Source organism: Paramormyrops kingsleyae, chromosome 2 (assembly GCF_048594095.1).
Source record: "Paramormyrops kingsleyae isolate MSU_618 chromosome 2, PKINGS_0.4, whole genome shotgun sequence".
Lineage (NCBI taxonomy): Eukaryota > Metazoa > Chordata > Actinopteri > Osteoglossiformes > Mormyridae > Paramormyrops > Paramormyrops kingsleyae.
Window position 1 is genome coordinate 41,864,275 of NC_132798.1, and position 27,560 is coordinate 41,891,834.

Genomic DNA, 27,560 nt, shown 5'->3' on the forward strand with positions numbered 1-27,560 from the left:
ATATTCAGGCCAGCTTGGCATTACCGGCAGCGTTCCCTCTCCATTTTGAGATACCAAAAGACAGAATAACGCAGAATAATGTACCTAGAAGGACGTCCAAGGCCTCAGACCTCAAACGGCTCAGTTACATGTACAGATTCAACATGAAATAATGGGCTTTTGTCCTTTCATGTCATAAAATTCAGTTACTAACTAGTAACAAATATTTAAATTAACTATACATTGTTCGAAATTTTGACATACGTATGTTTTATATAATAATGTTTTATCAGATCCTTTCTTAAGCTATAAATGCAGTTTCTGGGTCTTTCTCTCTCAAGGCATTGGAGACCGGACACAGTTCACACACTAGACCAGAATCCACCATTAACATCATATTTATTGTTATTTAGTTGCTCAATAAAACATATACAGATATATACAATATGCAGGGAAACAGAAGACTGCACTTTACATATTATTAAAAAAAAGAACAAAAAAAGGCGTCGAGCCGCTGTCACAGTCCTCCATCTATTGTTCCAAAGATCAAATTCAACTGAAGATTTATTTAAAGATTACAGGATTGCCTAACACACAGCAAAATTTCTCTTATTTTACATGTGCAATACCAATACTCTTCTTTCCTTCCTTATTTCCTCATTTATAACCCATTCCAGCCCATGCCCCCCCCCCCCCCCCCCATGTCCTAAAGGTGAGTTACAGTGAGTTACACCAGCGTTGAAGCCTTTTGATTCTGTATCTGGAAAAATTAACAGCAGAGGGAACTGGAGGGGGATGTTCCTCCTTCGATCAGCCACTTGCCGGGTTAACTGCCCCCCCCCCCCCCACCCACACACACACACACACACACACACACACACAGCAGACTCCCCAGCTCACAGAGACTTGCTCAGCCCAGGAGTACCGGGTCCAGGAAAGACCCTTCCGGGGACACCCATATCACTCCCCGATCCCCCCGGGCTGAGAGAAGGACAGAGCCTTCATGGGAGGGGGGGGGGCAGAATGCAGAATGGCCCATAGGGCTGTGTTCAGGGTTGACCAGGCGGCCAAGCTAGCCACTGTTAGTCCCGAACCCCCAGAGAAAGGTGTCACGAGTCACAAGCACAGGGCAGAAATCACATCTATGCTGACATTAACACACCCACCCCTTGAAAAAGAAAGAAAACCCGGGGAGGGGGGGCAGCATTAAGGGATGTGGGGAGGTACAGAGGAGGAGAATGAGGGGGAGCAACCAGCTGTATAGCAGCGGCTTTTAAATGAGCACCATTAGTGGGGGGGGTTTGTCCCCCCACCCCCCGAATGCCCGGCTGAGGACCAGCAGAAGCGGCGCAGTATGGCGGCAAAACAGCAGACCAGGCGGGAAGAGGGCAGGCCAATGCTGAGAGGGCAGGCCAATGCTGAGAGGGCAGGCCAACGCTGAGAGGGCAGGCTAACGCTGGTGTAACAGCACAGGAGGCAGGGCAGCCGCCCCCCTAGTGAGACCCCCTCTGCCAAACACCCCCACTTCAATTTCTTTTGTTTGCTTTGCTAACAAAAAAGAAAGAAAATATCAAGTTGAGGTTTTCCAGGTGTGAGTGCCGCTGGGGAGGAGCCCCCCCCACAGCCTTGATGTACACAGACGTGCCACCCGAGCAGGACCCCTGCCCCCTCCCCCCAACCAAATGCTCGCCGCTGCCTCCATGGTCACTCTGCGGTGGGGAGTGGGGGGGTCAAGTCAGGGCAGCCACAAAGGTGCCGAAGCGGTTGGAGATATCAGAGTGCAGCGAGCGCCATGAGGACACGGGCGGCCCCCGCGCCTTGCCCTCCCCCAGCTCGTCTGTGCAGTGCACTGACAGGCACTGCAGGTGGCTCCCTCCGCCAGCTCCGCCTCCAGTCCCGCCTCCAGCCCCGCCCTTGGTCTGTGATAGGTCTGCACCTGAGGGGGAGGGAACATAGAGAAATGGTGAGTTTCCCCTCGATGACATATCACAACCTGAGTAACAAAAGCATACATGTACAATGCCACAGATTCTGATCTGGAGAGGGATCCAGCCGTTGTACCTTTAAATGAGGTATTTATACGTGTTTAATCTTATGTAACCCAATGCACTTGCAGCTGCTAAAACCAACAATGCAACAACTAAGCACCCAAAGAGATGAATTCAAGAAAGAAATCTCTTGGTAGATCACATGACAGATCCGTGGAGTCATACACATTGACGGAGCTCCTAGATACAGCCCTCATTTCTAAATTTATCTTCTTTTTGGTGGAATTAGTTGGTTTTTTTACATTATATTTCTAAATGACACTGGTGTGTAAACAGTTGACTCTAACTCCTCTTCATCTCCATGAAAGAACAAATCCAAGTCAGAGGACAGCTGTCCTACTACTGCCAACATGAGGGACGCTGTCAAGGCTCCATGGTGTTCTGAAGTCAGAATTAGCAGCACTGAGGAATTAATTGTCTTCTCACATTACTACTTTGTGCTTGAAAATTGACTCCTTAGCAGGTGAACAGAGGGATCAGGAAAAATCCCTTAAAAAGTCGCACACGATGTTTGGATACTCTTGAGCAACAAATGGTTAATCTACTGGACTGAAGGAAACGCAGCGCAACATTTGGCTGCTTGGTCTCCCTGAAGAAGACAGAGAAACTGAAGTTGAACGAGCTCATCGCATTAATTCAAGCGCTCCTACCAACACCCAGAAACCTCGAGTGTTTATCTTTAGGCTTCTCTGCTACAAAGACAGAGACGTCTTTCTCCGTGAAGGCTGGACTCCTGGCCCTGTACGCTACGGTGACAGAGCTACACTTAGCTTACACCCTGAATACTCACCCACTACTGCTAAGGAACAGCGCTCCGTCACTGTACTGAGGAAAGAATTAAGAGAAAAGGGAATTCCAAATTTCCTTCATCCTTCCTTCATCTTCCTGCAACCTTGAAAGCTAATCTGAACAGAGGGATTAGTCTTTTGCAAACCCTGGACGAGGCATGTCAGTTCTGCGACTCACTATCCGAAATTCGCTGGACGGATGTTAATGCTGCGGCCACCTTTGCACTACTTAACTACCAAGCTGATTTTTCAGTCTCATTACCTACATAAAAGACGGACCTTTACGGATGTGTGTTTTTTTTCCCCTACAGCTCATGAGTAAATCTTCTGTGCACTTCATATAGGACAGTGTTATGCTGTATTTACTTGTCTATTTCTTAGGGGTCTGCATCCTGTAAATCCCACCTGTGTGGTTTATTTATTTATTTATTTATTAAGTGCTTTTCCAGAAGTTTGGGAAATATTTTTGCCAATTTTCAAGCTTTTGTAGCGTTCTTACTTTTTCGTTTACCTGCTGTAATTCCTTCATATTTCCTTTTGATATGTTGAAACGCATGTTTATGGAGGTGATGCTTTATTTTCTGTAGTGGGTAACTGGGCTAATGGCGGCACTCTGTGTGTGAGAGAGAGAGAGCCTGGCAGACTCAGGCTGCTTCTGTGCCCTGACTGCAGCTTCAGGGATCTTGTACTACAGAAATCTTTGTTTCTTTATCCTGGGGAGGGTGGGGGGGGGGGGGGGGTGTCACTGATAAACATCTGGAGATATGTCACTTCTGTTTTCCTTTATTTCAACAGCCAACCCAAACATTTGATAGTTATGATGGACCTAAATATTTTGAGTCGGAATGTAAACGGTTTAAATGGTCCTCATAAACGTAACGTGCTTTTTAGCATTTTTGAGAAGGAAAAAAACTGATCTTGCTCGGATTCAGGAAACACGTATCAGGGAGGATGATGTTCACAGCTGCAACAACAAGTTTCACAAAGTTGCTTCTTCCTCAACTGCCGTTAACAAAACCAAAGGTGCTATGATATTCATACGGAGAAACCAATGTATTAACATGCTGGAACAAGACAACGATGCAGATGGTAGAATAACTCACAGAAAGGTACGCAAAGTCGGCTTTTCTTTCTGATTATGCGCCATCCACATATGACCCTAATTTCTTCTCGGTGCTGACAAATTATTTTCTTAGTATGTCAGATTCTGAGGTTGTGATGGGGGGCAGACAAGAATGCTGCCGCGTCCCACGGTCTGCATAGATCAGGAGACAGTGAATGCCGTTCCCAGGCGTTTCCTCTGATACTCAGGCGCTTCCTTCATTGGTAGATTCATGGCCTACGCTCAGTTCATCTACAAGAACATTTACATTCTTTTAAGAAAGCACACGTCCTACTGCCCGATTGACTTTTTATTTATTTCTTGCACTCTTTCCTCTTCGAAACACTTAATTCAGACATCTGGCCCAGGTCCCTGTCTGACCACAGCAGTAAATGATTCAAGGCTCTCGATAATCCGTCGATCATCCCGGACACCCCGTTAGCGATTTAATCCAGCATTGCTACGTGATGAAAACTTTTGTACTGAATTTAAAGCAAGGCTTTTAGAGTTTGTTGAAATTAATAAAGACTTGGTGGACGATCTTCATATACATTGATTTGAGAGATCAAATCAAGATTCTTTTTCTGTCCAAACCGCTAGAATTAACGTTGTAAAAACTGAAAATCAGGTAGTAAGAGCTAAAGCACAGTTTCTTATTCAAAGAACTAGGCAAAATTATTATTTTAATGGAAGCAGAACTAGCCATCTTTTAGCTTTACTGTGTAGCAATGAAAAGTTTGCTGACATTTCCACCATAAAATCATCCTCTGATGAGCTTTTAATTGACCCAAAACGTATTATTGAGACTTTTCACTCTTTCTACTCTCCTCTGTATATCTGAATCCACGTGTCATTGTGCTGCTTTTCCTCCTTTCTTTTCCTCACTTAATTTACCACATTTGCCTGACTGAGGCTGCTTTTCTGGCCAAACCAACAAGTCTTGCGGAACAATGAAATATATGAGAAAAGGAAAATCTCCAGGTCTGGATGGAATTCCTGTAGAATTGTACTCCGCTTTCTGGACTGAGCTAGGCCCTCTTTTATTAAACATGATAAATTACTCAATTGAGCAAGGATCATTTAGACAAGACATTAATATAGCTATTATCGCTCTTCTTCTATAAAAGAACCCATCCTCATATTCCAGTTACCGTCCACTTTCTTTGCTAGGAACAGACATCAAACTATATGCCAAAGTATCGTTATGACGACTGGAGATTTTTATGACCAAACTGGTCCATGAAGACCAAACTGGCTTTATTAAATCATGCAGCGCTTCTGACAATCTTAGTCGTCTTTTGCGTATAATTTATTCCGGTGAGCAGTCTGACTATCCGTGAGGTGTGTTTTCTTTAGATGACATGAAAGCTTTTGATTGCCTTGAATTTAACTACCTTTGGTCAGTGCTGGAACATATGCGTCTGGGCTCGGGTTTTATTGATATGATGAAAGTGCTATATACTCTAACCCAAGGGCAGTTGTTTTAACAGGGCAGGTGTGCTCTCAATCTCTGTAGGGAGGGTCAGTGCTGTCCCCTCTCTGCTTTACTATTCGTTACTGGAGCCCTTGGCTCATTTCTCCATCACTATTAAGAATACATCTCATCATATTTCATGGTATGCTGACGATATTTTACTATTTATAAATAAGCCTCTCTGTCAATCCCATATATTTTGGCGTCGTTTGATCATTTTAATCATTCTTCGGGCTATATGATCTATTGAAGCAAGTCATGTTTTCTTCCTCTAAACTTGGACCTTGACTCCTTGCCACTTCCTAGTGTTCCATCTGTTGTTAATTCTTCTGAATATCATGATACTGTTACCAAGACTTTCAAAAAAGTCTTGTCAGACGTTGGAAATCTTTCAAATTGGTCGCATTTATCTAACTCTTTATATGCTCGGATATCTATAGTCAAAATGAACATTCTCCCTTGTGCTACAGTACTATGATACCTTTACCTCCGGTTCACTTCTGGTACCAACTTAATTCTGTTCTTCTCAAATATACTTGGAATGGGAAACATCCTCGTATTTAGTTGTAAACTATTCAGTGCAGTTGGATGGTGTCTTTCTTTCCCTAATTTCAAACTTCATGCCCAAATCATTTATCCTACATTCCACATCAGGATGGTTCTGTTCAGAAGCCAGAGTGTCGGTACCACTGAAGAATCAGCTGTGGCTTCCCATGAATTAAAGACCATGGCTTTTTGTGGTATTCCCATAAGACCATGTAGTGTCTGTTTAGGTCCTAATACCCACCTGGAGGACAGTGGAAAGACAGAGCAGATCCATGCTTAGCTGTCTTCCCAAACTTTAATAATTATAAATTATCTGAAAATGCTCCATTTCGATATTCTCAATGGACCAAGCGCAACATTAAGGTTCTCTGGGATATTTTCAATGACAAAAGGTCTAAGAACATTTCAGGATATTAAATCTAAGTACCTGCTACTTCATTTTTACATATTTACATATTACGTCAGCTCTTTGTGCTTATAGGTCCCAGTATATTCAACATCAATAGCTCGAGCTCTGCCTCCCAAATGCTATTTTCGGCTTAAATCCTCACACCACACTCTTGAAGTAGCCGCAGTTTGATAGAGAGAATTGGCAGTTGATGTACAGGACCAGACATCTTCTAAGAACCCTAACCATCAGGCGACACACTGGAAACCGGCCCCTCACTGAATTTCCATATGCAGATCTCCTCGTCCCCAAACTGCAATTTATGTTCTGAAGGGTTACTAGGGACTCCCTGGCATTTCTATTGGGACCCACCACACCCCTTTACTCATTCTGGAAACAGTTAGCTACTGATACATGAAGTCTAACAGATCATTTTAACACCAGACGTGATTTTTCTGAATGATTTCTTAAACCTTTCATTGACCCTACTGCAAAAATGAACTGTAATTTTGTTGATGGCTCTTCAGAGAGATTTGAAAGAATGTTACCCCCAGTTGTTGTGTCTGACATGCTGTTATGAGGCCCAATACTCCAAACTGGCTGTAACAGAACTGGGCCGCAGGTCGCTCGTTTTTGACAGGCCTGCCCCTAACCTTGCTATCAGCACCTAGTCAGGAGAGACACAATAGAAAAGGGGTGTACAACACTAGCAGGCAGCTAGGGGGCGCTGTGCTAAGCGGATGCCACTGCACGCTTGACCCCCCCAGGTCCGCACGCCCAGGAGGACGCGACGCATTCGCGCCCAGTGACCCATAGAAATGATGACCTCAGGCTCTGACCTCTAGCCAGCAGGTCAAAGGGCACTGAGGAGATTCACCTCTGACCCCTGCACTTTGACTTACTGGTAAAATGACTCTGTTGTACTGTTCACCCTGAATTTCAGGGGTGCTCAGCGGGTGGGGGGGGACTATTACCAGCCATCCAGGCCCAGAATCCCTTGCGTGAAATACACCATGGGTCACGCCAAGCCGGCAAAAAAAAAAATTTTTTTAAATCCACGACAGGGTAACAAAGACGCTTTGATGAACCACCCGAGCCTCTGGGCTAAAATTGCTTCTGTCAGGGTGAAAATTAATACCCACCTCGTCCTCACAAAGCTGGAAGACTGAAGAGGGGAAAGTGCTGGCCTAAACTATATGTAAAAGCACAGTCTATCATCCACCCCCCACCCTGCCCCCACCCCCGCATGAGATTGCTAACGTCACCGCCGGCCTGTCTGTTGGGGTATTGGGGTATCAATATCAATGTCAGAACTGCAGTCTCTGCATCTCCTCTGTTAGTCACATCAAAATGCCCTGAAAATACATCCGGGAGTCAATACCCAGGAGTCAATACCCAGGAGTCAGTGGTTTACTGGGAGAGCCCCAGAGGATCCAGAGTTCCCACTCTCCTGGGAGCTGATGCCCAGTGTCCAGGCCGCTCCACACCTATTTCCCCTCTCCTGCCATCTCCTCTCAGTCTCCCTCATATCCTCACTATGCAATGGGGAGTCTGGAAGGCCGGGCCTGTGCCAGCCTGCCGGGGGGGGGGCTGTCGTGGGCCTGTCTGGGCCGTGACCGGTGGAACGGAAAAGTGGAGGGACCCAGCGAAAAGGTCAGGCTGCTGGATGTCGCCTCTGGCTGCAAACCGCCTCGGGAGGCGGGATTCAAAGGCGGGGGGTTGGAGGCGGCCAGGGTTTGGCCGGGGGGCTCTGGCTTACACCTTCATGCTGCTAACATCCTCACGCTTATGTTTATACCCCCTCCTCCCCCCCCAACTGCGGCCACGGTAACTGGGCACAGCAGGCAGCCGCCCAGCCTGGATAGGCAGCCAAGCGTTTGGCCTGCCTCCACTGTCGTCCACTGACAACGGCATGGGTACTGCCGTCGCGGTCGCCCCCGGCAACGCCTCGCGCTATTCACTGCTGCTGCACATGCGCCGGCTCCTCAGATTTCCTTATACAAGTGTGACCAGGAACATCTGACACACACACACACAGTCCATGTATTCCGATGTGGACTCTCCATTCATTTCTATGGGTAAAACCCTAATCCCATGTATGACAACATTCACCCCCAACCAGCCCTAAGCTTAGCCATAAGTAATCTAACAAAATATTTTAGTTTTTAGACTGCATTCACAGATTTTCTAAAAATTGAGGTAAAAATTTTGAAGTCTTCACACACGCACACACACAATGCTACTGAAAATCTGTCTCTGTCTCACAGTGCTTCTCTCACAACATACACACACACATATAATTATCCCATATTCCTTAATTTATAAGATCACAGCATATCAGACATTGAGATCTTGAAACAGACAGAGTTACCATTGTTTGCATAATAGAGAAAATCTACCATGTAATAAACCTTTAAATTAAAGTAGTCTGCCTCATTGTATTTTTATTATTTTTCTCCACTTTTGATTATTTTATTACAGCTGTATGAAAATACTCCTTTTTCTCCAGGTGAACAAAGAGATTTTGCACTTTATCAAAACACACAAAGACAAAGAGATACGAACACACAATCGCAAATACTTTCAGAAGGTTAATTAGTTAAGTGTCGCTTAATAAAAGCTAATTAAATTTTGAGGGGAAAAAAGATAATGAGCATTTTCTTAATTGAGTATTTTACCATCGATGTAGTTTAACACAGTCAAACTTAGTCAATTCTTCAGGGCACAAATGCAATAAAAATCTCCATGACATGTTCTGCTAATAATTCACGCAGGCAGCGAATCTACACATTTCCATTTTCTCACTCAGTTGTCCTCCATTATACTTTGCCCAATTTTAAGCATGATGATGTTTGCAGCTGAGAGACAGTAGACCCCCCCCCCCACCCTCACCAAAAAACAGGCATGACAGGGACACCAAAAACATAAGGGTCTGCAAAAGTGACCCAACCCTCACAGCACATCAACATGAACATGCGAGCTCCCCAGCCGAGCTCGCTGCCCATCCTGTCTGCACTCTGGGAAGTGCAGGGTGTGCTGGCCGTAATCAGATGTCTGGAGAGTGTAACACAGACCTCTCAAAGGCTCTCCACTTCCCTGCACTGTCTCTCTGCTCCTTCATAGACCACATAGAAAAATACGAAAGCCCAACAATAATCGCCTCCTTTGTCCACTCTGACCCTCAACACGGACCTCTGTGTCCCTGATTTACAGTTCAAAGACCAGTTTACAAACAGTTCTCCAGCCACTGGGCACCAAACGGCCCTCCAGACCAAGCCGTTTACCTGGGAAAGAAACTCACACATCCAGACCAAGCCCTGTTAAGCGCAGGGAAAACTCAGCATTCTGTTTCTAGCCTTGCTGCCGTTATTCACATGACTGCCTGCTTAAGGGAAGCCACTTGTGATTCTGGACACCGTCTAGGAGGGAGAATAAAAAATAAATGAAAAGTTGATGTGTCCATCAAATCTCACACCTTCTCCTCCACCTATGGCAGCCATTCTGAGAAGCTCTTACTGCATCAAGCATAGAATAACTAAAAGAAAAAAAAGGAAGAACTAGTGGAAATGAGCTGCATTACTAAGAGCCAATGGATGTATTGTGCAGAACCATTTCAAGCTAACGCTTTGACACTATGCTTGGTGCTGGTTTATCTGCTCAGCTCAAAGGGGCTCGCACAATGTTCTTAAGTGGATGCCTTCTTCTGTTTAAGAAGCATTTTCCTGTCTTAGGTCCAAAGTCATTCATAAGCCGCTGGGGTCCCGTGAGCTGTTTATGGGGAGAAGCCTCGCGTTATGGAAACCGCAGATCAAAACGCATGAAAAGCTAGCCATCCCAGAACCCGCACTCTCCGACGCAAAGGAGCAGAGATACTTTATGTCACCAGTGTGCAAGGCAGACGTTTGTCATTAGCCCTGCCGCTTTGGTGAGTCACCTCTCAGCATTGACGGCCCAGGTCCAGGCGAAGATGAAAATGCGGCCGCCAAGGACCAGTGAACTGGCCCTCCTGGTGATTTTCTCCACTTACCAACAAAGGTGGGAAAACCCTCTCATAAATCTCGAGTGATTCCCGTTCCCGTGCGTGCAGCACTGGAAAGCCACAGTTCTCCTGACGCAGAGGTCACCCCAGAGTAAATTCCCACTGAGCCTCCCAGTATAATCTAAGCCAAAATTTCCTAAGGATTTCAAAATTAAACTTGCAGGCAGCTTAGCGGATCTGCTTTGGTTTGGTACCACTCTACTGTAGTGGCACCAGTGCATCTACTGCTAGTAGATTAAGTAGTTGATTAGTTGTCAGAAAATCTGAAGCCATTTCCTAAGGTCTACTCGTCTCTGAATGACTTGCCTCTAGGGGAACAGCAGTGATATACTTTTCCTCCTTATCAATAACTCTGAGTGGCCAGACAGTAATCACAGTAAGTAATCAGACAGTAATCACAGTAAGTAATCAGGCGGTAATCAGTGGCCCAGCTCATCATCCGCATGCGTCCTGATAGGTGTGCGATGTATTAGCTTCTTCCTGCAATAGATCTGGTTCTGTGTGACTCTCACAACTGGTTGTTCTGCCTCAGTGTCCCCAGCACACAGACACGGCCCCTCTGGTTCCCAGGCCCCGCACCCATCGCGATACCCTGCTGCTCCTTTTTCCCAGCTGCCTCTGCTACCCCCTCACACAGCTAACCCCTTCCTCCCCGAGGACCTGAGCCGCTCTTCCGTTTGTTCTGCAGGTTCTCAGAGCTGTTATTTTAATTTGCCTTATTTAATGGGTTCCTTTAAATAGACTTTGATTGCTGCTGCAACAAACCAAACAGGCTTGCTGCAGGAAAAACAGGGGACAGGCACCCCCAGTGCCACCAGTTTTGTGACGCCATATGCCAGGACTGGGACTCCAACAGTAAACTGACCAGCCAAGTTTGGGGTGTGAGGTAGCAGCAATCAGAGCTATTAACAGCGTCTCCCAATCCGGTCCTTGGGGACCCACAGACGGTCCACATCTTTGCTCCCTCCCAGCTCCCTGCCAGACAGTCCTGGATAGCCCATGAGGGCAGTGCCAAATGACCAAGGGCCAGCAAGATGTCCAAGATGTGCTAGCTGTAGGCTGACTGCTTCAGAACAGAGTCCCAGAAAGGAGAAGAACGAGGCGCGGAACTTGTCGAAACCCCCCCCCCCCCCCCCCAAAAAAGAAAAAACTTTCTAAGATGCACGCTCTACCAAAAAGCAACTTGAAGTGTAACCTCATGTCTCAAAATCCATTGTACCAGACTTTCTGTATATTTAGTAGTCAGACAACAACCTATTCTAAGTTAAATAAAATTGAATTGGATTGAAATAAACTGAATAATAAACATTATGGCGCACCAATACAATCAGGCATGCTTTGAAAAAGTGAAATATCAGATATATGTTTAAACCTTTGGTAAAAACCTATGTGGTGGACAGGTGTGTCTTCACAGAAAAGAATGTGTATTATGAACAACATGAATAGTTAAAATATAGTCAGAGCCTGCTTTTCAAGGCTAGTACCAGGTCTACGGGCTTCATATTCTCTGGTTAACATATCACAATGCATGGAGAGATCCAGCACTTTGTACATCAGAAGCAAGTCCACGATTCACTCTTAGCTTTAATGACAATCATGCCCAACATTTTTTTTAGAGCATTAGGTGTTACTATTGTTTTGTTGAACAGCTAAACCCTGGTGGAACAGGTTTCTAAATGCTGCCGTTTGGTGACCAAGGGGAGAAAAATTTAAAGGCAATTTAAGGACATCCAACGGGTGGTGCAGAGTCTGCAGCGTGTGACTCAGCTGCCTCGCAGAGATGCGAGATCTCACATTGGGCAGAGAGAGTAGCCAGGTTGGGTTCAAGCATCTATTCAGCAGAGTATCATCTCCCCTGCCATCCCACAGTCCCGCTCGGCATTCACGGCTGGAGTGTTATTAGAATTATCGCTTTTTAGAACAACTTATTATAAGGATTACAATGAATAGACGGCAAAATGGCTAGAAAATTGAAGTAAAACGAAAAAGTCTATTTTTGAGGCTTTGAGTTAAAATGACATCCATTAATCCTGCCGCTCAGTGCAAAAATGAAACTTCATCCGTTTCTTGTGAAATATTGCTTTCCTCTTTCTCCCAGAAGTGTCATAACTTGTTAATTTTTTAAATACAAATTTAAAAATCCCGGGAACCACCTGTATGTCGAGAAACACAACAGCCGTTAGAGGTGAGTCAACAACCGCACGTACGAACACGCAAAAACAAAATATAGCCTATATATATTCAAAAAGAAAGAATGTAGACGGGGGAAAGAGAAAGATGTATGTACAAGTATGGACAAAGTGTCCTTCGAAAACAGGGTTTAGCGTGAGTTTGGACAGCATCTCGGGTTTGTGTGGAAGGAGCGGAACGGGGCTGACGCCCCAGCGACTAAACGCCGTGCGATCCCCTTCAAAAAAAGAGAAAAATTGCGATAAAGTACACCGCTGCCCGTCATATTTGGCACCCAACCCTGTCATCCTGAAAGTTTAGACACCGTGAAATGTGTCACGTTTATCAAACCGGAGGATTTTGGTCCTCTCAGGTGCGCTAAGCAGAGACAAGCACAGATTTCCATTCCGGTAAAATCTGTGAAAATTCGACAAGTGCTAAGACAGGTCGACTTTTTCTTATTTTATTTTTATTTTTAAATGTGCTTCAAGGGGAGGGGAGGGAATGGCGGCTTTGAAAGATAATGTTTTCATACGACAAAAATCCGGAGTACTGGTATGACACGCCGGCTCATCCTTTGATTTCTGCGAACAAGTCACCCCGTTGCTCTTTTCACATGTCTGCCGAGGCTGCCAGAAGAGGATGGCAGCACATAAATACACAGAAACACACAGAAAAACACACACAAAAACCAGCGTACGGATGTGTGGACGCGAATATACACACACACAGGTATATAAACACGTATAAATATATGCATGCACGCTCGCACACTTGCACAAATATACGATCATACACACAAAGGTATGCAAACACACTGACACAAATATACTCATGCACACACAAGAACAAATATACACAGATATGTAAACACACTGGCACAAATATACGCGTGCACACTCACAAGCACAAATATACAAATATATATGCGCAGGGAGGCAAACACTCCCAAAAATATAGGCTACATGCGCGCGAAAACACACACAAATAAAATATACGAACATACATACAAACACTCACAAGAATAGGCTATACACAAGCACATTCGTGCTAAATCAACCGCATTTCAAATAAGAAAACGATTTTTTTCAGAAGCAAAACGTATTTCTTATTCATTCATTTTTTTTTCTATTTGGCCATTTCCTTTAAACTTAATTTCATGTCCTGAAATAAAGGTTCCTTCAACACTATAATGACAGCAGGCTTTAGCACAAGCAGGCCTATGTACAGAAATCCACTGTGGAGACACACATGCCGCCTCATATTGAATTTGTTTTATTTTCTGCTTTATGAGAACACGAACTCCGGCATAACCGTGCAATCCCAAAAGCTAGACAGCAATAAATCATACGTCATATTTCCCGCGGCTGACAAGAGCAATCGTAACGGGGCTCTTTGTCCATACACTACCAAGATGGCACCAGAGCTTTTTTGCCCTCGGTTACCCAACGGTCCTTTCGCTGGCAGCGCTGACAAAGAAACCTTCGTTAATTTAAAGGCAGGGAAAATGTAAAGCTTTAGTGTGTGCGCGTCTTCTGCGGGCTGCCCGTAACTGCGTGAAAATGTTAATCAAAAGAAAGAAATGAACAGTACAAGGAAATGCATAACCAAAGACAACTTCGCAAAAAATATCTGATCTCCTGCGGTGGCAAAACTGGACGTCCCGTCTTTAACAAAGCCATCAGACCTCAGAGACAGTTCCCTAGCCTTCCCCAGGGTTGCAGAAATCCCTGTCATTCCACGGGAGGGAGGAGGGGAGAGAATTTGCCACTTTTGGCACTAAATTATCAGTGCTAATTACTTTGATGATATCTAATAATGATTTCTATTCTTGCTGCATGGGGACTCGTGAAAGCATATGTTTGTTCTACAGACAAAGTCAATACAGAACACACTGCCAGGATAGATCTGGAACATGGGGTGCCTTGAGCTGTTTTTTTTTTTTTTTTCTTCTAAATTTCTCAAAATGTCAATTACATCTTGTTTCTTGGAAAAGGGAGGGGGGGGGGGGGTCAAAGAAATCAAAATTACTAATGCTTGTTACAAGTTGTCACCGGAGAAATGTCAATGGAACAAATGTGATTTTAATAGATTGGTGAGGAATATGGGTGGTTGCAAGTTTAATGCTCCTCATCTGGGTCCAAAAAGGCAGTCAGGCACCCCCCCCCCCCCCTGCAAATGCTGCAGTCAAAGACACAGGTATTTCTTCAAAGTCTGTTCAATATGTAGCAGTCTATGTAACTGTTTCCTAATCATAGAGCTTCAGTATCAGGATGGTTCCCCCTCCCTTCTCAGGGTGTTGGGGGCCACTCGATAGCCTCTTCACCCCCCTCCCCACCCCCTGTGGTCTTGGTGACCTGGAACCCAGAGCTGCCGGTAGAAATGCCGTCGCGAGCATAAGGAGTGAACACAAAACACAGAAGAAAGCCAAGGTGATGCAACAGTTCTCAAGAGAGCATGGGGGGGGGGGTGTTGTTCAACTTGCCAAGTGCACAGCGGGCGGCGCAGCAGAGAAGGAGCGGCACGGGGAGAAAAATAAATAAATAAAAATGCCACGGAACAAACAGCTGGACCGTGGCCAAGGGCCAAACAGTGACGCTAATCGTGAGCAGGCATGCCTTCGTTTGCTCACAAGCGGGGAGATGGGAGGGCCAGGTAACACACAGAAACCAGCCAAACTGGGTTACAGGGTCACCCCAATGCGTCACGCCGTGCTGATGCACTCCCGGGGCCGCTGTTACTGGCTCACGGTCCCATTTCCCCTGCTCTGGGATGCGGCTGCAGTGGCTGGCCAAACCAGCACCCCCACCCCTCACGCCATCCACAGGGGTGCTGCAGGACGGTGTAAAATGACCAGCTAATGAAACATGGAGGGGGGAGGCTTTCTGAAAAACGAGGAAAAGAAAAGTGGGGCGGTCACCAGCGCCTAGAACCCAAACGCCTAAAGGAAAAGTGCAAACGCCTTAAAATGCAGGTACAATGCCACATACCTGCTGCTCAAATCAGGAAGACGGCAGCCAGAGGCTGTGTGGAGGCTGGGTGTCAAAGCACATACCGCACACCAGTCTCAGGCTGAGATGCGTCCCGCACACATCAGCGGCCCATTAGTGTGTGTGACACACCCCGGGTGAGAGCAGTCGGGAAATTAGCACGCCAGGGACCGTACGGAGGACAGCAATTCATTACGCCCCCCCACTTCTGAGAGACGCGCTCTAAAACATGCCTGACGGGCCTCTCACAGCAGTCCGGGGGTCTCCTTACCCTTAATCTGTGCTCATAAATAAGTCCACAAGCTTCAGTTCCATTGTCTGGGATGATCAATGGAGATCAGCTGGGAGTATTGCGTATCCTCCCTGGCCTCCCCCCAGCCGACCCCCCCCCCCACCCCTATCTTCTTCCTGTCCACAAAGCTAGAGGCTGACGTCTCATGAAGGATCCCCCTTCTGCGTATGTTGTGTCCTGATGGTCTGCGTCAGTCCCGTGAACCACCCCCCCACCTCCAAAGCAGAACCATGTCTCTGGGCTGGGAGGCACCTCAGCAGCGCAGCAGGGCTGAGACAGGTGCTTTGTAGAGCATGCATTATATGCACATAAACGCCCCGATTAACATGCTCCAGCGCTGCATGGCCTTGTATTTTACTCTGCGAATTGGAAAATAAACCCTGAGCCCCAATATTACTGGCACAATCACTAATAACAATCGTAAGAGGTAACTTTCCCTAACATAAGCTTAAGCTCTCAACAGAAATTGTTAGATTGTATCCTGCAATTCACTTTAAAACCCAAACAATGCAAAAAAAAAAAATGAGTAAATAAAAAGTATTTATCAAACATGATGTATAAAACAAGCAGTTAATGGAAGCATTTATTACAACAACAACAAAATGACAGCAATAACAGTAATAATAAATAGATGTAATTTTTCATGAGGTAATATATTTTTGGTGCGTACTGAGCAAGTTTTGGACCAAAGTTATGATAAACAGGACTGCAAACACCATGGGAACCAATAAAGGAGTCTGGTTCAATTGTATGTGAGCTGCATTCATTCTTTGCAAAGAAACGTATCATAGCCACAACAAATTTGTTTTATTATTTTGTACTTTTTTCCTATCTCGAATAAAATATCAGAATTAACTGTCAAAAATCAAAATCCTGATTGTTTGTTTGTTTATTATTATTGTTGTTATAACGTAATCAAAATCAATTAACTTTTTAGTTAGGTTTTCTACCTCGTATTTTCGCCTTGTTTTACGAAACAAAGGCCGCTTTCAAATATCGGTACCTGATGAAAAATATTTACCAAACGGAACCACACGGCCGGCCTCTCCTAGCACAGTTAGTGCCTATCGTTTTTGCGCTGAGTAATTCGTTTCCTTAATTTGTTATTTCCATATTGCGAAACACAATGGACGAAAAGCGAAAAAGTGTTGTACGTTGCAGAGTACAAGAAGGGAAAAAATGTGAAACTATTTCCACCTGGGATGACTTCGGTTAGCCCTGTTTTAACCCGTTCCTTTCATGCATCTCTTTGCCTAGTAAAAGTCTAAAATAGGCATTTAAGCACCTTTAAAAGACAATGCATGCGCTTTATGAGTGACCTGTGTTTAAGTGTGCAAATTTACGCAAAAACACTCTAAGAATAAATGGGATTAATATGGTTTTTCATCAAGCTTCTTCCAGACAATTCACCATTTTTAAAATATGAGTAAAATACTGCGTACAAATGCATACAGGCCTATTCAATTGCGCCTTGTTTTTATTGTAAGCATGTAATCGTTTCAAAGGTTTCATTTATTCTCCACCACTGGAAAAACGTGTCTAATAAAACGAATTGTGTCTTTAAGGTACTACATAATCCCACACTTCTACAATATAAAGCTTCTAGTAAAACGGTATAGTACTAGCCTATATTATAATCCGATAAATATATACTTTTCGGCAATCAGAATATAAAAATTAGCGTTTTTGTCGGCTATAGACGTTTTATGGAAGAGATCATTACAAACGACACAAGTTTTTTTAAAGATCTGAAGCAGTTGCTCAAATGGACGTCTGTTTATGGCTTTGATTGTAAAACAAATTATGTCTATTTACCTTTTTAATGCTATAAATTAACTGAACCCTCCAGGCATCGGGATTGCGAAAACATAAGACACCAGAGGGCTTTTTTCAACTGCTGGGTGTAATTTGCTTATTTATTTGTTTCGAGAAATTGCTACGCTCGTTTGCAATCTCTTCTTTAATGGACTGTGAGCCGAGGGGACCCGTCAATATTCTGATTATGGCAACTGATAAAATTACCAGGCGCACGCAAAATTATCGCTACGCGAAGCTGATATTTTGTGATTTATAGGGGGAGGGACATTACATAATTGTCCTGTTAATGAGATGTGTTAACGAGGTTACGCTTTTAATTCAAAGTACAGATAAAAAGCGTATCTACCTGTATCACATCCGTTGCCATTTCATGACACCTAAACCTTCTTCGCGCTGTCTATAGCACTTAAAGAAGAACTTGTCAAGGGCTGTGATTTGCGCTAACTAGCTATCGATCGCCCTCCCCCTTACCGAGGAAAAGAGCAAGGCGACGGAAAGGAGTGGGAATGACATTGAGGAGGTGGAGGGCAAGAGAACCGGAGAAACTGAGGCATGTTATGATGCAGCTCTTCTTTAAAGAAAAAAGGGGGAATTGAGTTATGGGCCGCCGCGAAACAAACTCAATTTATGCTTAACGTTGAAGAAAAGCGAGCGGGAATGTGGATGGATCGGTTGTATTGGTTTGCATTTTAAACAATACGACTTGACTCCACGCTCCGAGCTCGCTACTTCCCCCACCCCTACCCCCAAGCCACCCCCTTTCCGCGCACCCGCAGTTAACCAGAACAAAGGGACAGGGAGCACACACAGAGGGACCACCTATTTACGTGCGAGAAAGCGGATCGGTAGTTCGTCTCCAGCCATGGCGATCAAATTATGCGTGTCTCATTCCGTTCCGCTGCCCTCGGCACTTGGGACAGTGACCGGTTCAGACACTGGCTTTTGTTGTTCGGAACACCATCTTTTTCACGGGGAGACACGGGGGAGTCGATACGGAATTGCCAGAATTCACAAACGAAATCTGATTGATTTAAATACCGAACGCTGCAATACAAAAAAATCTTGATATTATTGAGTAGATACAGTCGGCGCAGCAAAACAATCAAAAGTAATTTAACAGTGAAGAGCCCGATTAATTTACAGCATTTTGCGGTCACTGAACATTTCCATTGTCATTGACAGGTGTATAAAGTTCGATTGTATCCAACATGAAATAATTTAAAACTGATTTTACATTGTTAATATTAGCATAGTAGGCGTAATAGCGGCAGTGACGACTCATTTGCAAACAAAATATTTCGCGAGAACATAAAAAATCGTCTTTAATAAAGTAATTCGCCAAGTGTATTAAATTAATTTCGTGTTTCACTTATTCATTTAGAAATGTAAGTAAATACAGCCTTTTAAATAGAAATGGCTATTTAGCCTACCAACGGTTACAAAAAGGGGAAGTGATTTCAGAATACGACGGAAAAGCACTTAATCAATTGTTTCCTTAATTTGTTATTATTTCCCCATTGCAAAACACATAGAAACAACACACAAAACAAAGTCAAATTCCGTCTTTGTAGCACACTAATCCAATTATACACTAAGGATTTCGTACTGCCTACCGTATTACAAGAATGTATACAAGAATGTATCTTTCAAACTGCTTAAGTTAAACTCCCGATTTTATGACCTATATACGTATATGAATTTTTGCCGCTGACTAAAAAGGTCCGTTTTAATACTATTGTCGTGGGCTTACTGCAGGTCGCTTCTTCCAAAGCATTGTGTTCGATAAACACTCCCTAGTTGAATACTGGTATTACAGTACACGGCGCTGACCGGAGATTATCAAAATTGCGCGAAATAACCGATGTTAGTAAAGGCATAATCTATAAATAAATTCATGCGTTAAACCGTCCGGTTTTGTGTGTGTATGTAGGCCTATGTATGTAGATACAATCGTCTGATTACCCCGCAGACGCTATACGGAGTAAATATATATTCCGAAGCCCTTTTATAAACTGAAATTGTATTAACTATAAAACATCATTACTAGCGGATCTGGGTACAGCATTCTTTTTCATGTGTATAAGTACAGGATTAAAAATCATATTCCGTTCTGAAATTATTATTATTATTATTATTTAAAAATTACTACTACTACTACTGCTAGGCTACTACTAGTATTTTACTACACTACCCCAGGATTAATTATTATTATTATTATTATTATTATTATTATTATTATTATTATGCAGCAGGATTATTGATACTACACTGAATTATCGCTTACAATATTTAGGTCTATGAATTTTAAACACGTTGAACAGCGAACTTGCGTGGATATGTTATTGACTTAAGACACATTTTTCTGTAACAGCACCTACAGCGGCGAATTTAACACTCTCCTTAATCGCAACAGTTTAATAACTAAAATGTGAGATTATCTCCTTTTATGCAAACCTCCCCCCTTCCTCCAACTCTCACCAGTCAGTTCGGCCCTCCCTACCCCACGTAAAATCAATCCACTTTCTCCAATCAGATTATCCCCTCGTAATCACAAAAACAAACAGATACCGAAAAGTGAGGGAGCCCCATAGCGAAACGCATCTCTTCAAAAACCCATTTATCTCGTCAGTGTTGCTGTTCAGCCTGAAAACCGAGATAAAGAACCGCAGGAATGTTTATTTTCCCTTTTCTCTCCTTTGAAACTTTTCATACTTGGCTTCACGTTGTTTCCAGTTTTAAATATTTATTTAGTTAAACATTTTGTGTGTATAATCGCATCCGTTTACTGCAAAATCCAAGACACATTAAATCAGATTTGAAATCGGCTCTGTAGCTGCAAAACAGTTTTCAATGCACCTACTTAACATTTACTTGTTACTGGCTCTGCTATACCCATAGTAGTTTCATTGTTTATCTATAATTTACTGTTTTGTGTCTGGAGTAAGTTTTATTTTTGATTCACTTTTGAGTTTTTCCAAATTTCATAAGAACACATCTGACATTATTATACAGGTTTGTACCGTCAGACATTCAGCTTTCTTTCTATGTACACAATTTCTACAGCTTTACATTATTTGTACATATAATGCATTGGCAGATTACATAGGCTAATGTAGGCCTATTCGCAGATGGCTCATTATGTATAATATTTTGTCCGCAAATAATTTTTTTTGTTGGATTCTTGCAATTACGCAAAATTTTGGTTGCATGATTAACAAATAGTTTGACCTTGTGTGATGAAACAACACTTGATTGAATCCGTTATCCACACAGAAGCAGGATCTGATTATAGGCTTTCCTTGTGTATGTGAATCTTTAAACAATTGAACACTTAGTTGTAAAAAAAAAAAAACTGGCAACTGAAGCAGCCCATAAATCAGTAGATGTGAGCAGGATGCCTTTGGAATGAATGAAGCTGCAGCAGCAGCGCTCGCGCCGTCGGACAGTTAGCAGGCCTTCGCCAAAACACAGAAAACATTACGACCATCTCAGACTCGCAGGCCACGCATAACGCACTGCACGCCGGCTTCTGCATGCAAACAGGTTACCTTCTTTGCTGCTGCTCTGGCCTTTCGTCTTGTCCCAGAGAGCCATGGCCTTCTCGTCCTCGGGTCCCTCCATCAGGGCCTTGTCACTGGGCACATACCACGTGGCATGCTGCTCCGCCATCAGGCTGTCAAGGTCAATAGTGCTCACAGAGCCTTTGCCGGCATCGGGGCTGCAGCAGGAGAGCTCGCCGTCGCCGCTCTGGCTGCCACAGTCCGCTTTCTTGCCGCCCTTCATGGCCAGCGGCTGGTCCTCGGAGATGCTGAACTGCTGCCTCTGCAGCTGGATTTGGGCCTGCAGGATCTCCAGGGGGTGGATCTCATCCTGGCCCGCCGTGCTGGAAGGCGTGCGGACCTGCTCCATGCCGGGCGTTCCTGGGTGTGTCGCTCCGGCTCCCCCGCCGCCGCTCATGCCATAGCTGTCAGGGGTCGAGGTAGTGTGGTTCACCATAGCCAGGCCCAGTGCCTTCTGTCCATTCATCAGTCCATGCTCCCCCCTCTGCAGCTTGGGAGACCCCCCTACGAGTGAGCTGCGGCTGGGCTTGGAGCCGCCGTCGGAGCTGGAGGACACCTCGTCCTCATTGCCGTAGTGGGCGCCTGCTCCCGTGCCGCCACCGCCATCGTCCGGGAAGTCAACGTGTGGGGAGCCGCCCTCCGACTTGGCCACGCTCTGAATGCCGCTGTCCAGCGACGACATGAGGTCGGGCTGCTCGCCCAGCAGCAGGTCGGCCCCTTTGCCCCAAGCAGGGGAGGTCAGGGGCTTGTCGGCCGGTGTGCCCCCGCTCCTCTCGGCCATGCCGGCCGGCTGGCCCTGCTGGCTCGGACTCACAACAGGGTTAGTGCTGTCAGAGGAGAAAAAGATTCCCGGGCTCACATGCCCGCTGTCCCTTTTCCTCCTGCCCCTCCCTCTCCCACTCCCTGTTGCTGCTTTCCCCTCACTCCCGGGGGTAGCGTCCATACTGTAGTTTGGGGAGAGGGCACTGGCTTCCCCCTGCACTGTCTGGCTCTGACTGGCGGCCTTGCCGTTACCATTCCCACCACCAGGCATCTGGCTGCTCTGAGACGAGCCGCCCTGGAAGTATTCGGGCCCGGAGCCAGCCGTGGCTCCCGCCACCCCTGCGCCATTGCCGCCGTTGACGTCCTGCTCTGTCTGACTGAGCTTACGCTTATTTTCGTTCTGGGTCTTCTTGTTGAACGTCACATTGAGGTTTGGGGCCCCGAGGCTGGCGATCATGTTCTGGCAGGCCGTGGAGAGGGCTGCCAGGCAGCTCTGGCCGAACACGTTGTCCTTGGTGCTGGTTTTGCTGAAGCTCCCGAGGGAGAGGGCCCCCAGCTTGCTCACTGAGGACCGCTGGCCCGGAGGGAACTCTGACTGAGGAGCATAGCCCCCTGGGGAGGTGTTCACTCCGGGCGGATTGCTGTGGGGTGCCCCCTGCCGGTTAGCCCCGGCGTATGAGAAGGCGGGCTGAGCCCCCATCGGGGGAGCCACAAAGTCAGCTGACCTCCTATCTGAGGGGGTGCTGGGATGCCCCACGCCAGCCCCTGGTGACTGCATCTGATTGAGACTGCCCATGCTGCTGCTGAATGGCGGGTGCATGCCAGGGGAGTGCAGGGCCGGAACGTGCCCATCTCCCGGCATCCGCATGGGCTCCTGCATGCCCATCCCATTGACGCCAGGCCGGAACATCATTCCGGCACCGCCCTGCTGGAGGCCCATGTCGTGGGGCCCGACCTCACTGGCGCTGCCCATCCTCCGCGGCAGCATCTCCCCTGGCTGGTGCGACCCAGGGAACCAGGTGCCCTCCTGAGACATGTGGGCGTTCTGGGCCTCGAAGCCTGTCATCCGGCCGGCGCCATCCCGGTCGAAGCCCGTCGGGGGAATGCCCCCATGCACCATGGCGCCCTGGCCGACATCCCCGTGGTGACCCAGCTGCTGCAGGTTGGGCTGCCTCATCCGTTGTTGCTGGTTCCGCGAGGCCATCTGCTTGATCATCATGGCGGCGTTCTGCCGCTGCTGCAGTGACTGTGGCTCCGGCCCAGCATGCTGAAGTGGGGGCCCTGAGGGGAAGCCATCTGACACTGGGGGGGTAAAGTCCCCGGGGAGGCCTGGGTAGGCTGAGGGCGAGAGGTGGTTCTCCACCCCTGGAGGGTTGTGCATGCCACCTCCGCTCCACGAGCCACAGTTCTCACCATTGTGGCCAGTGGGGAAGTCGAAGCGCGGCCTCTTCGCCATGCTCAGATATGGCCCATCAAAGTGCTGCAGCCTCTGATTAGCGGCTTGCTGGGAAGGGTTTGGGGGGGGCTGCTGTTGCATATTAAACATGGGGTCTCCGTAGGGGTGCAGGTTCCTGTTCTCCAGTCTGTGGATGGGATATTCAAACTGGTTGTGCTGGCCGGGCATCATGACTCCCCCATCCTGCATGCCAGGGTTTGAGGACCCAGAGTCAGATTGGGGTGGGCGGGGGAGGCCCGGGGGGCAGGGGTTCTGCCTGGCGAGCAAGCCGGCCTGCTGCTGCTGCTGCTGGGGGGGTACAAGCGGGTGCCTGGTGCCGACGCTCCCCTCCATGCCCATGGGCATCTTGCGGCCATTGCCGAACCTCTCGAAAAAAACCCCGTGCTGGGGGGGTTGGGGGGGAGGCTGCTGCTGCTGATGCGCCTTAGAGACGCCGGGCATGCCAGGCGGCCGAGACATGGCGGTGCCCCCGGGGGGGAAACCGCCACCGCCTGCAGCCACCTGCCGCCCGCCGCCGTAATGGGGTAGCTGGGACTCAGACTCGGAGGGGGAGAACACTGGCACGTCAAAGTGCCCCGGGGGCGGCTCACTGGGGTAGTTGTAATCTATTCCCTCCACAGTGCCCTGGGGGGGCAGGCGACGGGATTCCAAGCTATGGCTCTCGGACGACGAGGCAGAAGGGAGGCCGTGGAAGGAGGCAGCCCGGTTCGGGGACTGGTCTAGGGGCAGGCAGGGGGCGGGAACACCGTGGCTTCCTCCAGGGGGGCCGTGGTGCTGAAAGTCAGGCATATTCCCTGATCGCTGCTGCTGCTGCGGCTGTTGCTGCTGCTGAGCAAAGGTCTCTCCCGCCTGGCCCTCAGCGAGCGGGTCAAAGCCCTCTGCAAAGCCCTGCTGGGGACCCATCCCGCTACCACTGTAGCCCATGATCCTGCCCCCATGCAGGCAGGATGGCCCGGGGTCTGGGCCTCCAAACGGGCCTCCAAAGTGCGGGTGGTGCTGATGGGGATGCGGATGATGACCGTGTGGGTGGCTGTGGTGAGGTTGCTGGTTGCTGAAGAAGCCGGGCATGGCAGACTGCTGCTGCTGAAGTCCTCCACTGTGCATGTCAGAGTGACCCCTCGGGTGGTAGCTGTAGTGCTCCCCGTTCATGTTCATGTTGAGCCCCATCATGGCCGGCTCATTCATGGGGCCCATGCCTGGCTCCACAGGTCCTGGGGGCCCCGCAGCATGAAAACCGGAGCCCTTGTAGTGGGAGCTCATGTTAAGTCTAGACTGGCTTAAGTTTCTCTCCCCTTGGCTGGAGATTCTGCTGTTAATCTGGGAACCAAACTGTTCCAGCCCAAACATACTTCCCTGCTATCAAACCCGCATGACCGCCAGCTAGCAAGGCTGCGCGGCTCTTTGATGCGATGTTTCTTTCGCCGATCGATCCTCGCGGGTTTCAGAAAAAGCAATCGGAATACTATATAAATGTGAAATCAACTACCTTTCCTGTTAATGAGGCCACGAAAAAAAATATGGGACCAAAAATAATTAGCGTTTTTTTAAGTCTTGCTGTAGATCACATTTTTTATAATGTCGGAAAATAATTAAAATATTTCTTAAAATGGTAAAACCAAGAAAAGTCCAACAACCGTCTATGCGTTAAGTAGCAAACAAATTAAGATCCTCACTCGCTCCGCAAAAAGTATTAAATGCGCTGATTAAGTCCGTACTCCTTGTCCGTTAAATTAAACTAACTTCGGAGGCGAGCGAAATAAAGGTACTTACAACTGTGGCTTGAAAAATATATGTTCCTGTACAATCCCGTATTTCCAAGTATTGTCGCGAACATTTCCTTTTCTGTGAAATAAAAAAAAATCCTCCTATTTCGATTTCAGATGACAGGTAGCGCAAACCACAAGTTATCTGAAAATAACGTTATACTAGTGTATATATTTTTTTCCCGAAGAAAAAATAATATTCCAGGTTGTGCCAAACGTTCCGGGACGAACAAAAACGGGTCTCGCTTAAAGACCCCATAATAATTCAGTTCCACATATCTGATTAGTCGTAATTTGCGCGAATTAATAAAAATGCAATTATCGTATTTCGTCAAAATAAGCAAAAAAATTAAAACGATTTAATTGTGCAAAAACATTCGTCTTGCTCTCCGGGTCCCGTGAAACCTGTTTTTAATATCACCACTTATTTGGATGTTCTTGGTTATTATGATTATGATTAAAGAGTCCACAAGAGCAAAAATCCAGCTCCGTGCGGCAATAAGGAAAGTCGGAGAGCAGTTCGTTTAAGTCTTTCTCCCGTCAACAGAGTCGGGTACCGGGACACTACCCGCACTCCACCGCCACAGCGCGGATTGGCAACCGTGTCTTCTCGGTCCCGATCATTTGCAATAGGATTGCGCGTCCGTCTCCAGCTCGAGCTCTGCCTTGTTCCTGTCTTCCCAGTTACTCCTGCTCGTTGTGGGCTTCAGCAGTAGTATATACACCAGCTGAGAAGCACTCGCTGAGAGATCGCACTCCGTACAGCGTTTGGCACTGCACGACCGGCGCGTTCGGAAAACCAGCAACAAGTTTTGCATTTCTGCAATCGATTTCACCCATAAGATCCTGGCCAATGGCAGGCGCAGCTTCCCCGACGTTGTGGGCGGGGCTATCTCTTAAGGTGGCCTGTAACTGAGCGGACAGCACTCCGCGAACGGAGCCGCTCCAAGATTCATCTTAAAGCAAAGTTTTTTTTCCGCCTCATTCGAAATTTATTCGAGATCATGTCAGGTGTTTTTTCTCGCTTCATTGTATTTTTGCCGTTTTTATTTATCGTCTTATTAAATTAAGTCATTCCGGCAGTGGTTCGTAGAGCCTATTTTGTATCTGAAAATTTAAAGACATAAAAATTATTTTTTTATGTTCATGCAGAAATTAAGAAATTAAATACATGTCTTACATGCATTAGGGTTGCACGACATCATTGCGTCGGAAATGTATTATTTATTTAGGCGACCAAAATGCATGAATTCACAGTGTGACAAAGTAGACAGCGCGGTAACGCTGCCATTGTTAAAGCACGCTTGATGGCGAATTAACATTTCTATTCAAATTAATTATTTAATTACCATAATTATACTTTCCTTATTAAAAAGTCGCTGACGATAGACCTCTTAATCTGACTCGTTTGCTGGCAGACAGTAGCGCTAGAGATGAAGGAAGGCAGCTCAAATGCTTTAATTGCAAATAAAATGCTGGAAATATCGACGGTGCTGCTGAACTACCGAAATAGGCCATTATTACATGTTTATTACGAGGAAGTTATTTAATAGTGGATTATTGCTCTTTGAGAGCTAGTTTTAGAGGTGTATTTATATTATCAGCGGGTGTTTTGCACTGTCTTTGATTTAGAACCTATGACAGTCTGATAAGGTCTATCTATAGATCACAATATACGCTTCACTGATATGTGTCTGATAATGCTGAGTCTCTTGCTTTCACTCCAGCTCTTGGGACCGGAGTCCGTGCCAGAAATCCAAACTTCGCTTCTCTGAGCTAAAATATTAAAATTTCAAATCAAATTGTCTATCTGATTTAATTAACATCCCATTGTGCATTCGGTTTATTTTTCATACGACCAGTGACAATGGCCGTGTCTAACTCGGTTTGTCTTGTGCTGAGCATTTTATGAGACTTGTAGTAAATCTGCCGAATTGATGAAGGTATCGCATTATTTCATTCCGTGTTTATTACCTTCTTTGGTGAAATTATGTCGACTCGAATGGTGCAAATGGATTGAAATATACAGGCATATGTAGTGGAAGCAGGCGGCGGATACCTTTAACTTTTAGCGACATATAGGCCTGTATCATTTATTTATTTGCAGGACACGCGTCTGTGTTTGTGCGGGAGGGGTGCGATGAGAGAAAGCGAGGGAGCAGAGTGAATTTGGGAGGTTACTATTGTACAGTTGCTTTTATAACCCGAAAATATTGTTAGGCCGGAGTAACTCAGTTGGGACAGCTAGATCGATGTCTTTCATTTAATTTTAAAAATAGACTGACAATAATTTTAGGTAAAATGTGAAAAAGTGTATTACATTTAGGAGGGGATTTTGAAACACTTGAATTGCAATTTAAAGGTAAAAATGAGAATATAACAATAA

The 27,560-nt window shown here is 46.1% G+C and overlaps 1 protein-coding gene across 1 annotated transcript; it reads right to left on the reverse strand.

Annotated features, from left to right (window-relative positions):
• Positions 1-361: 361 nt before the first annotated feature.
• Positions 362-26,009, reverse strand: LOC111850565 (transcriptional activator MN1). The gene is made up of 2 exons (XM_023824565.2): positions 21,182-26,009; positions 362-1,915 (listed from the first exon to the last, which is right to left on the reverse strand). The coding sequence occupies exons 1-2, from the start codon at positions 24,756-24,758 to the stop codon at positions 1,710-1,712; spliced, it is 3,783 nt and encodes a 1,260-aa protein (XP_023680333.1). The 5' UTR covers positions 24,759-26,009; the 3' UTR covers positions 362-1,709.
• Between the last annotated feature and the right edge of the window lie 1,551 nt (positions 26,010-27,560).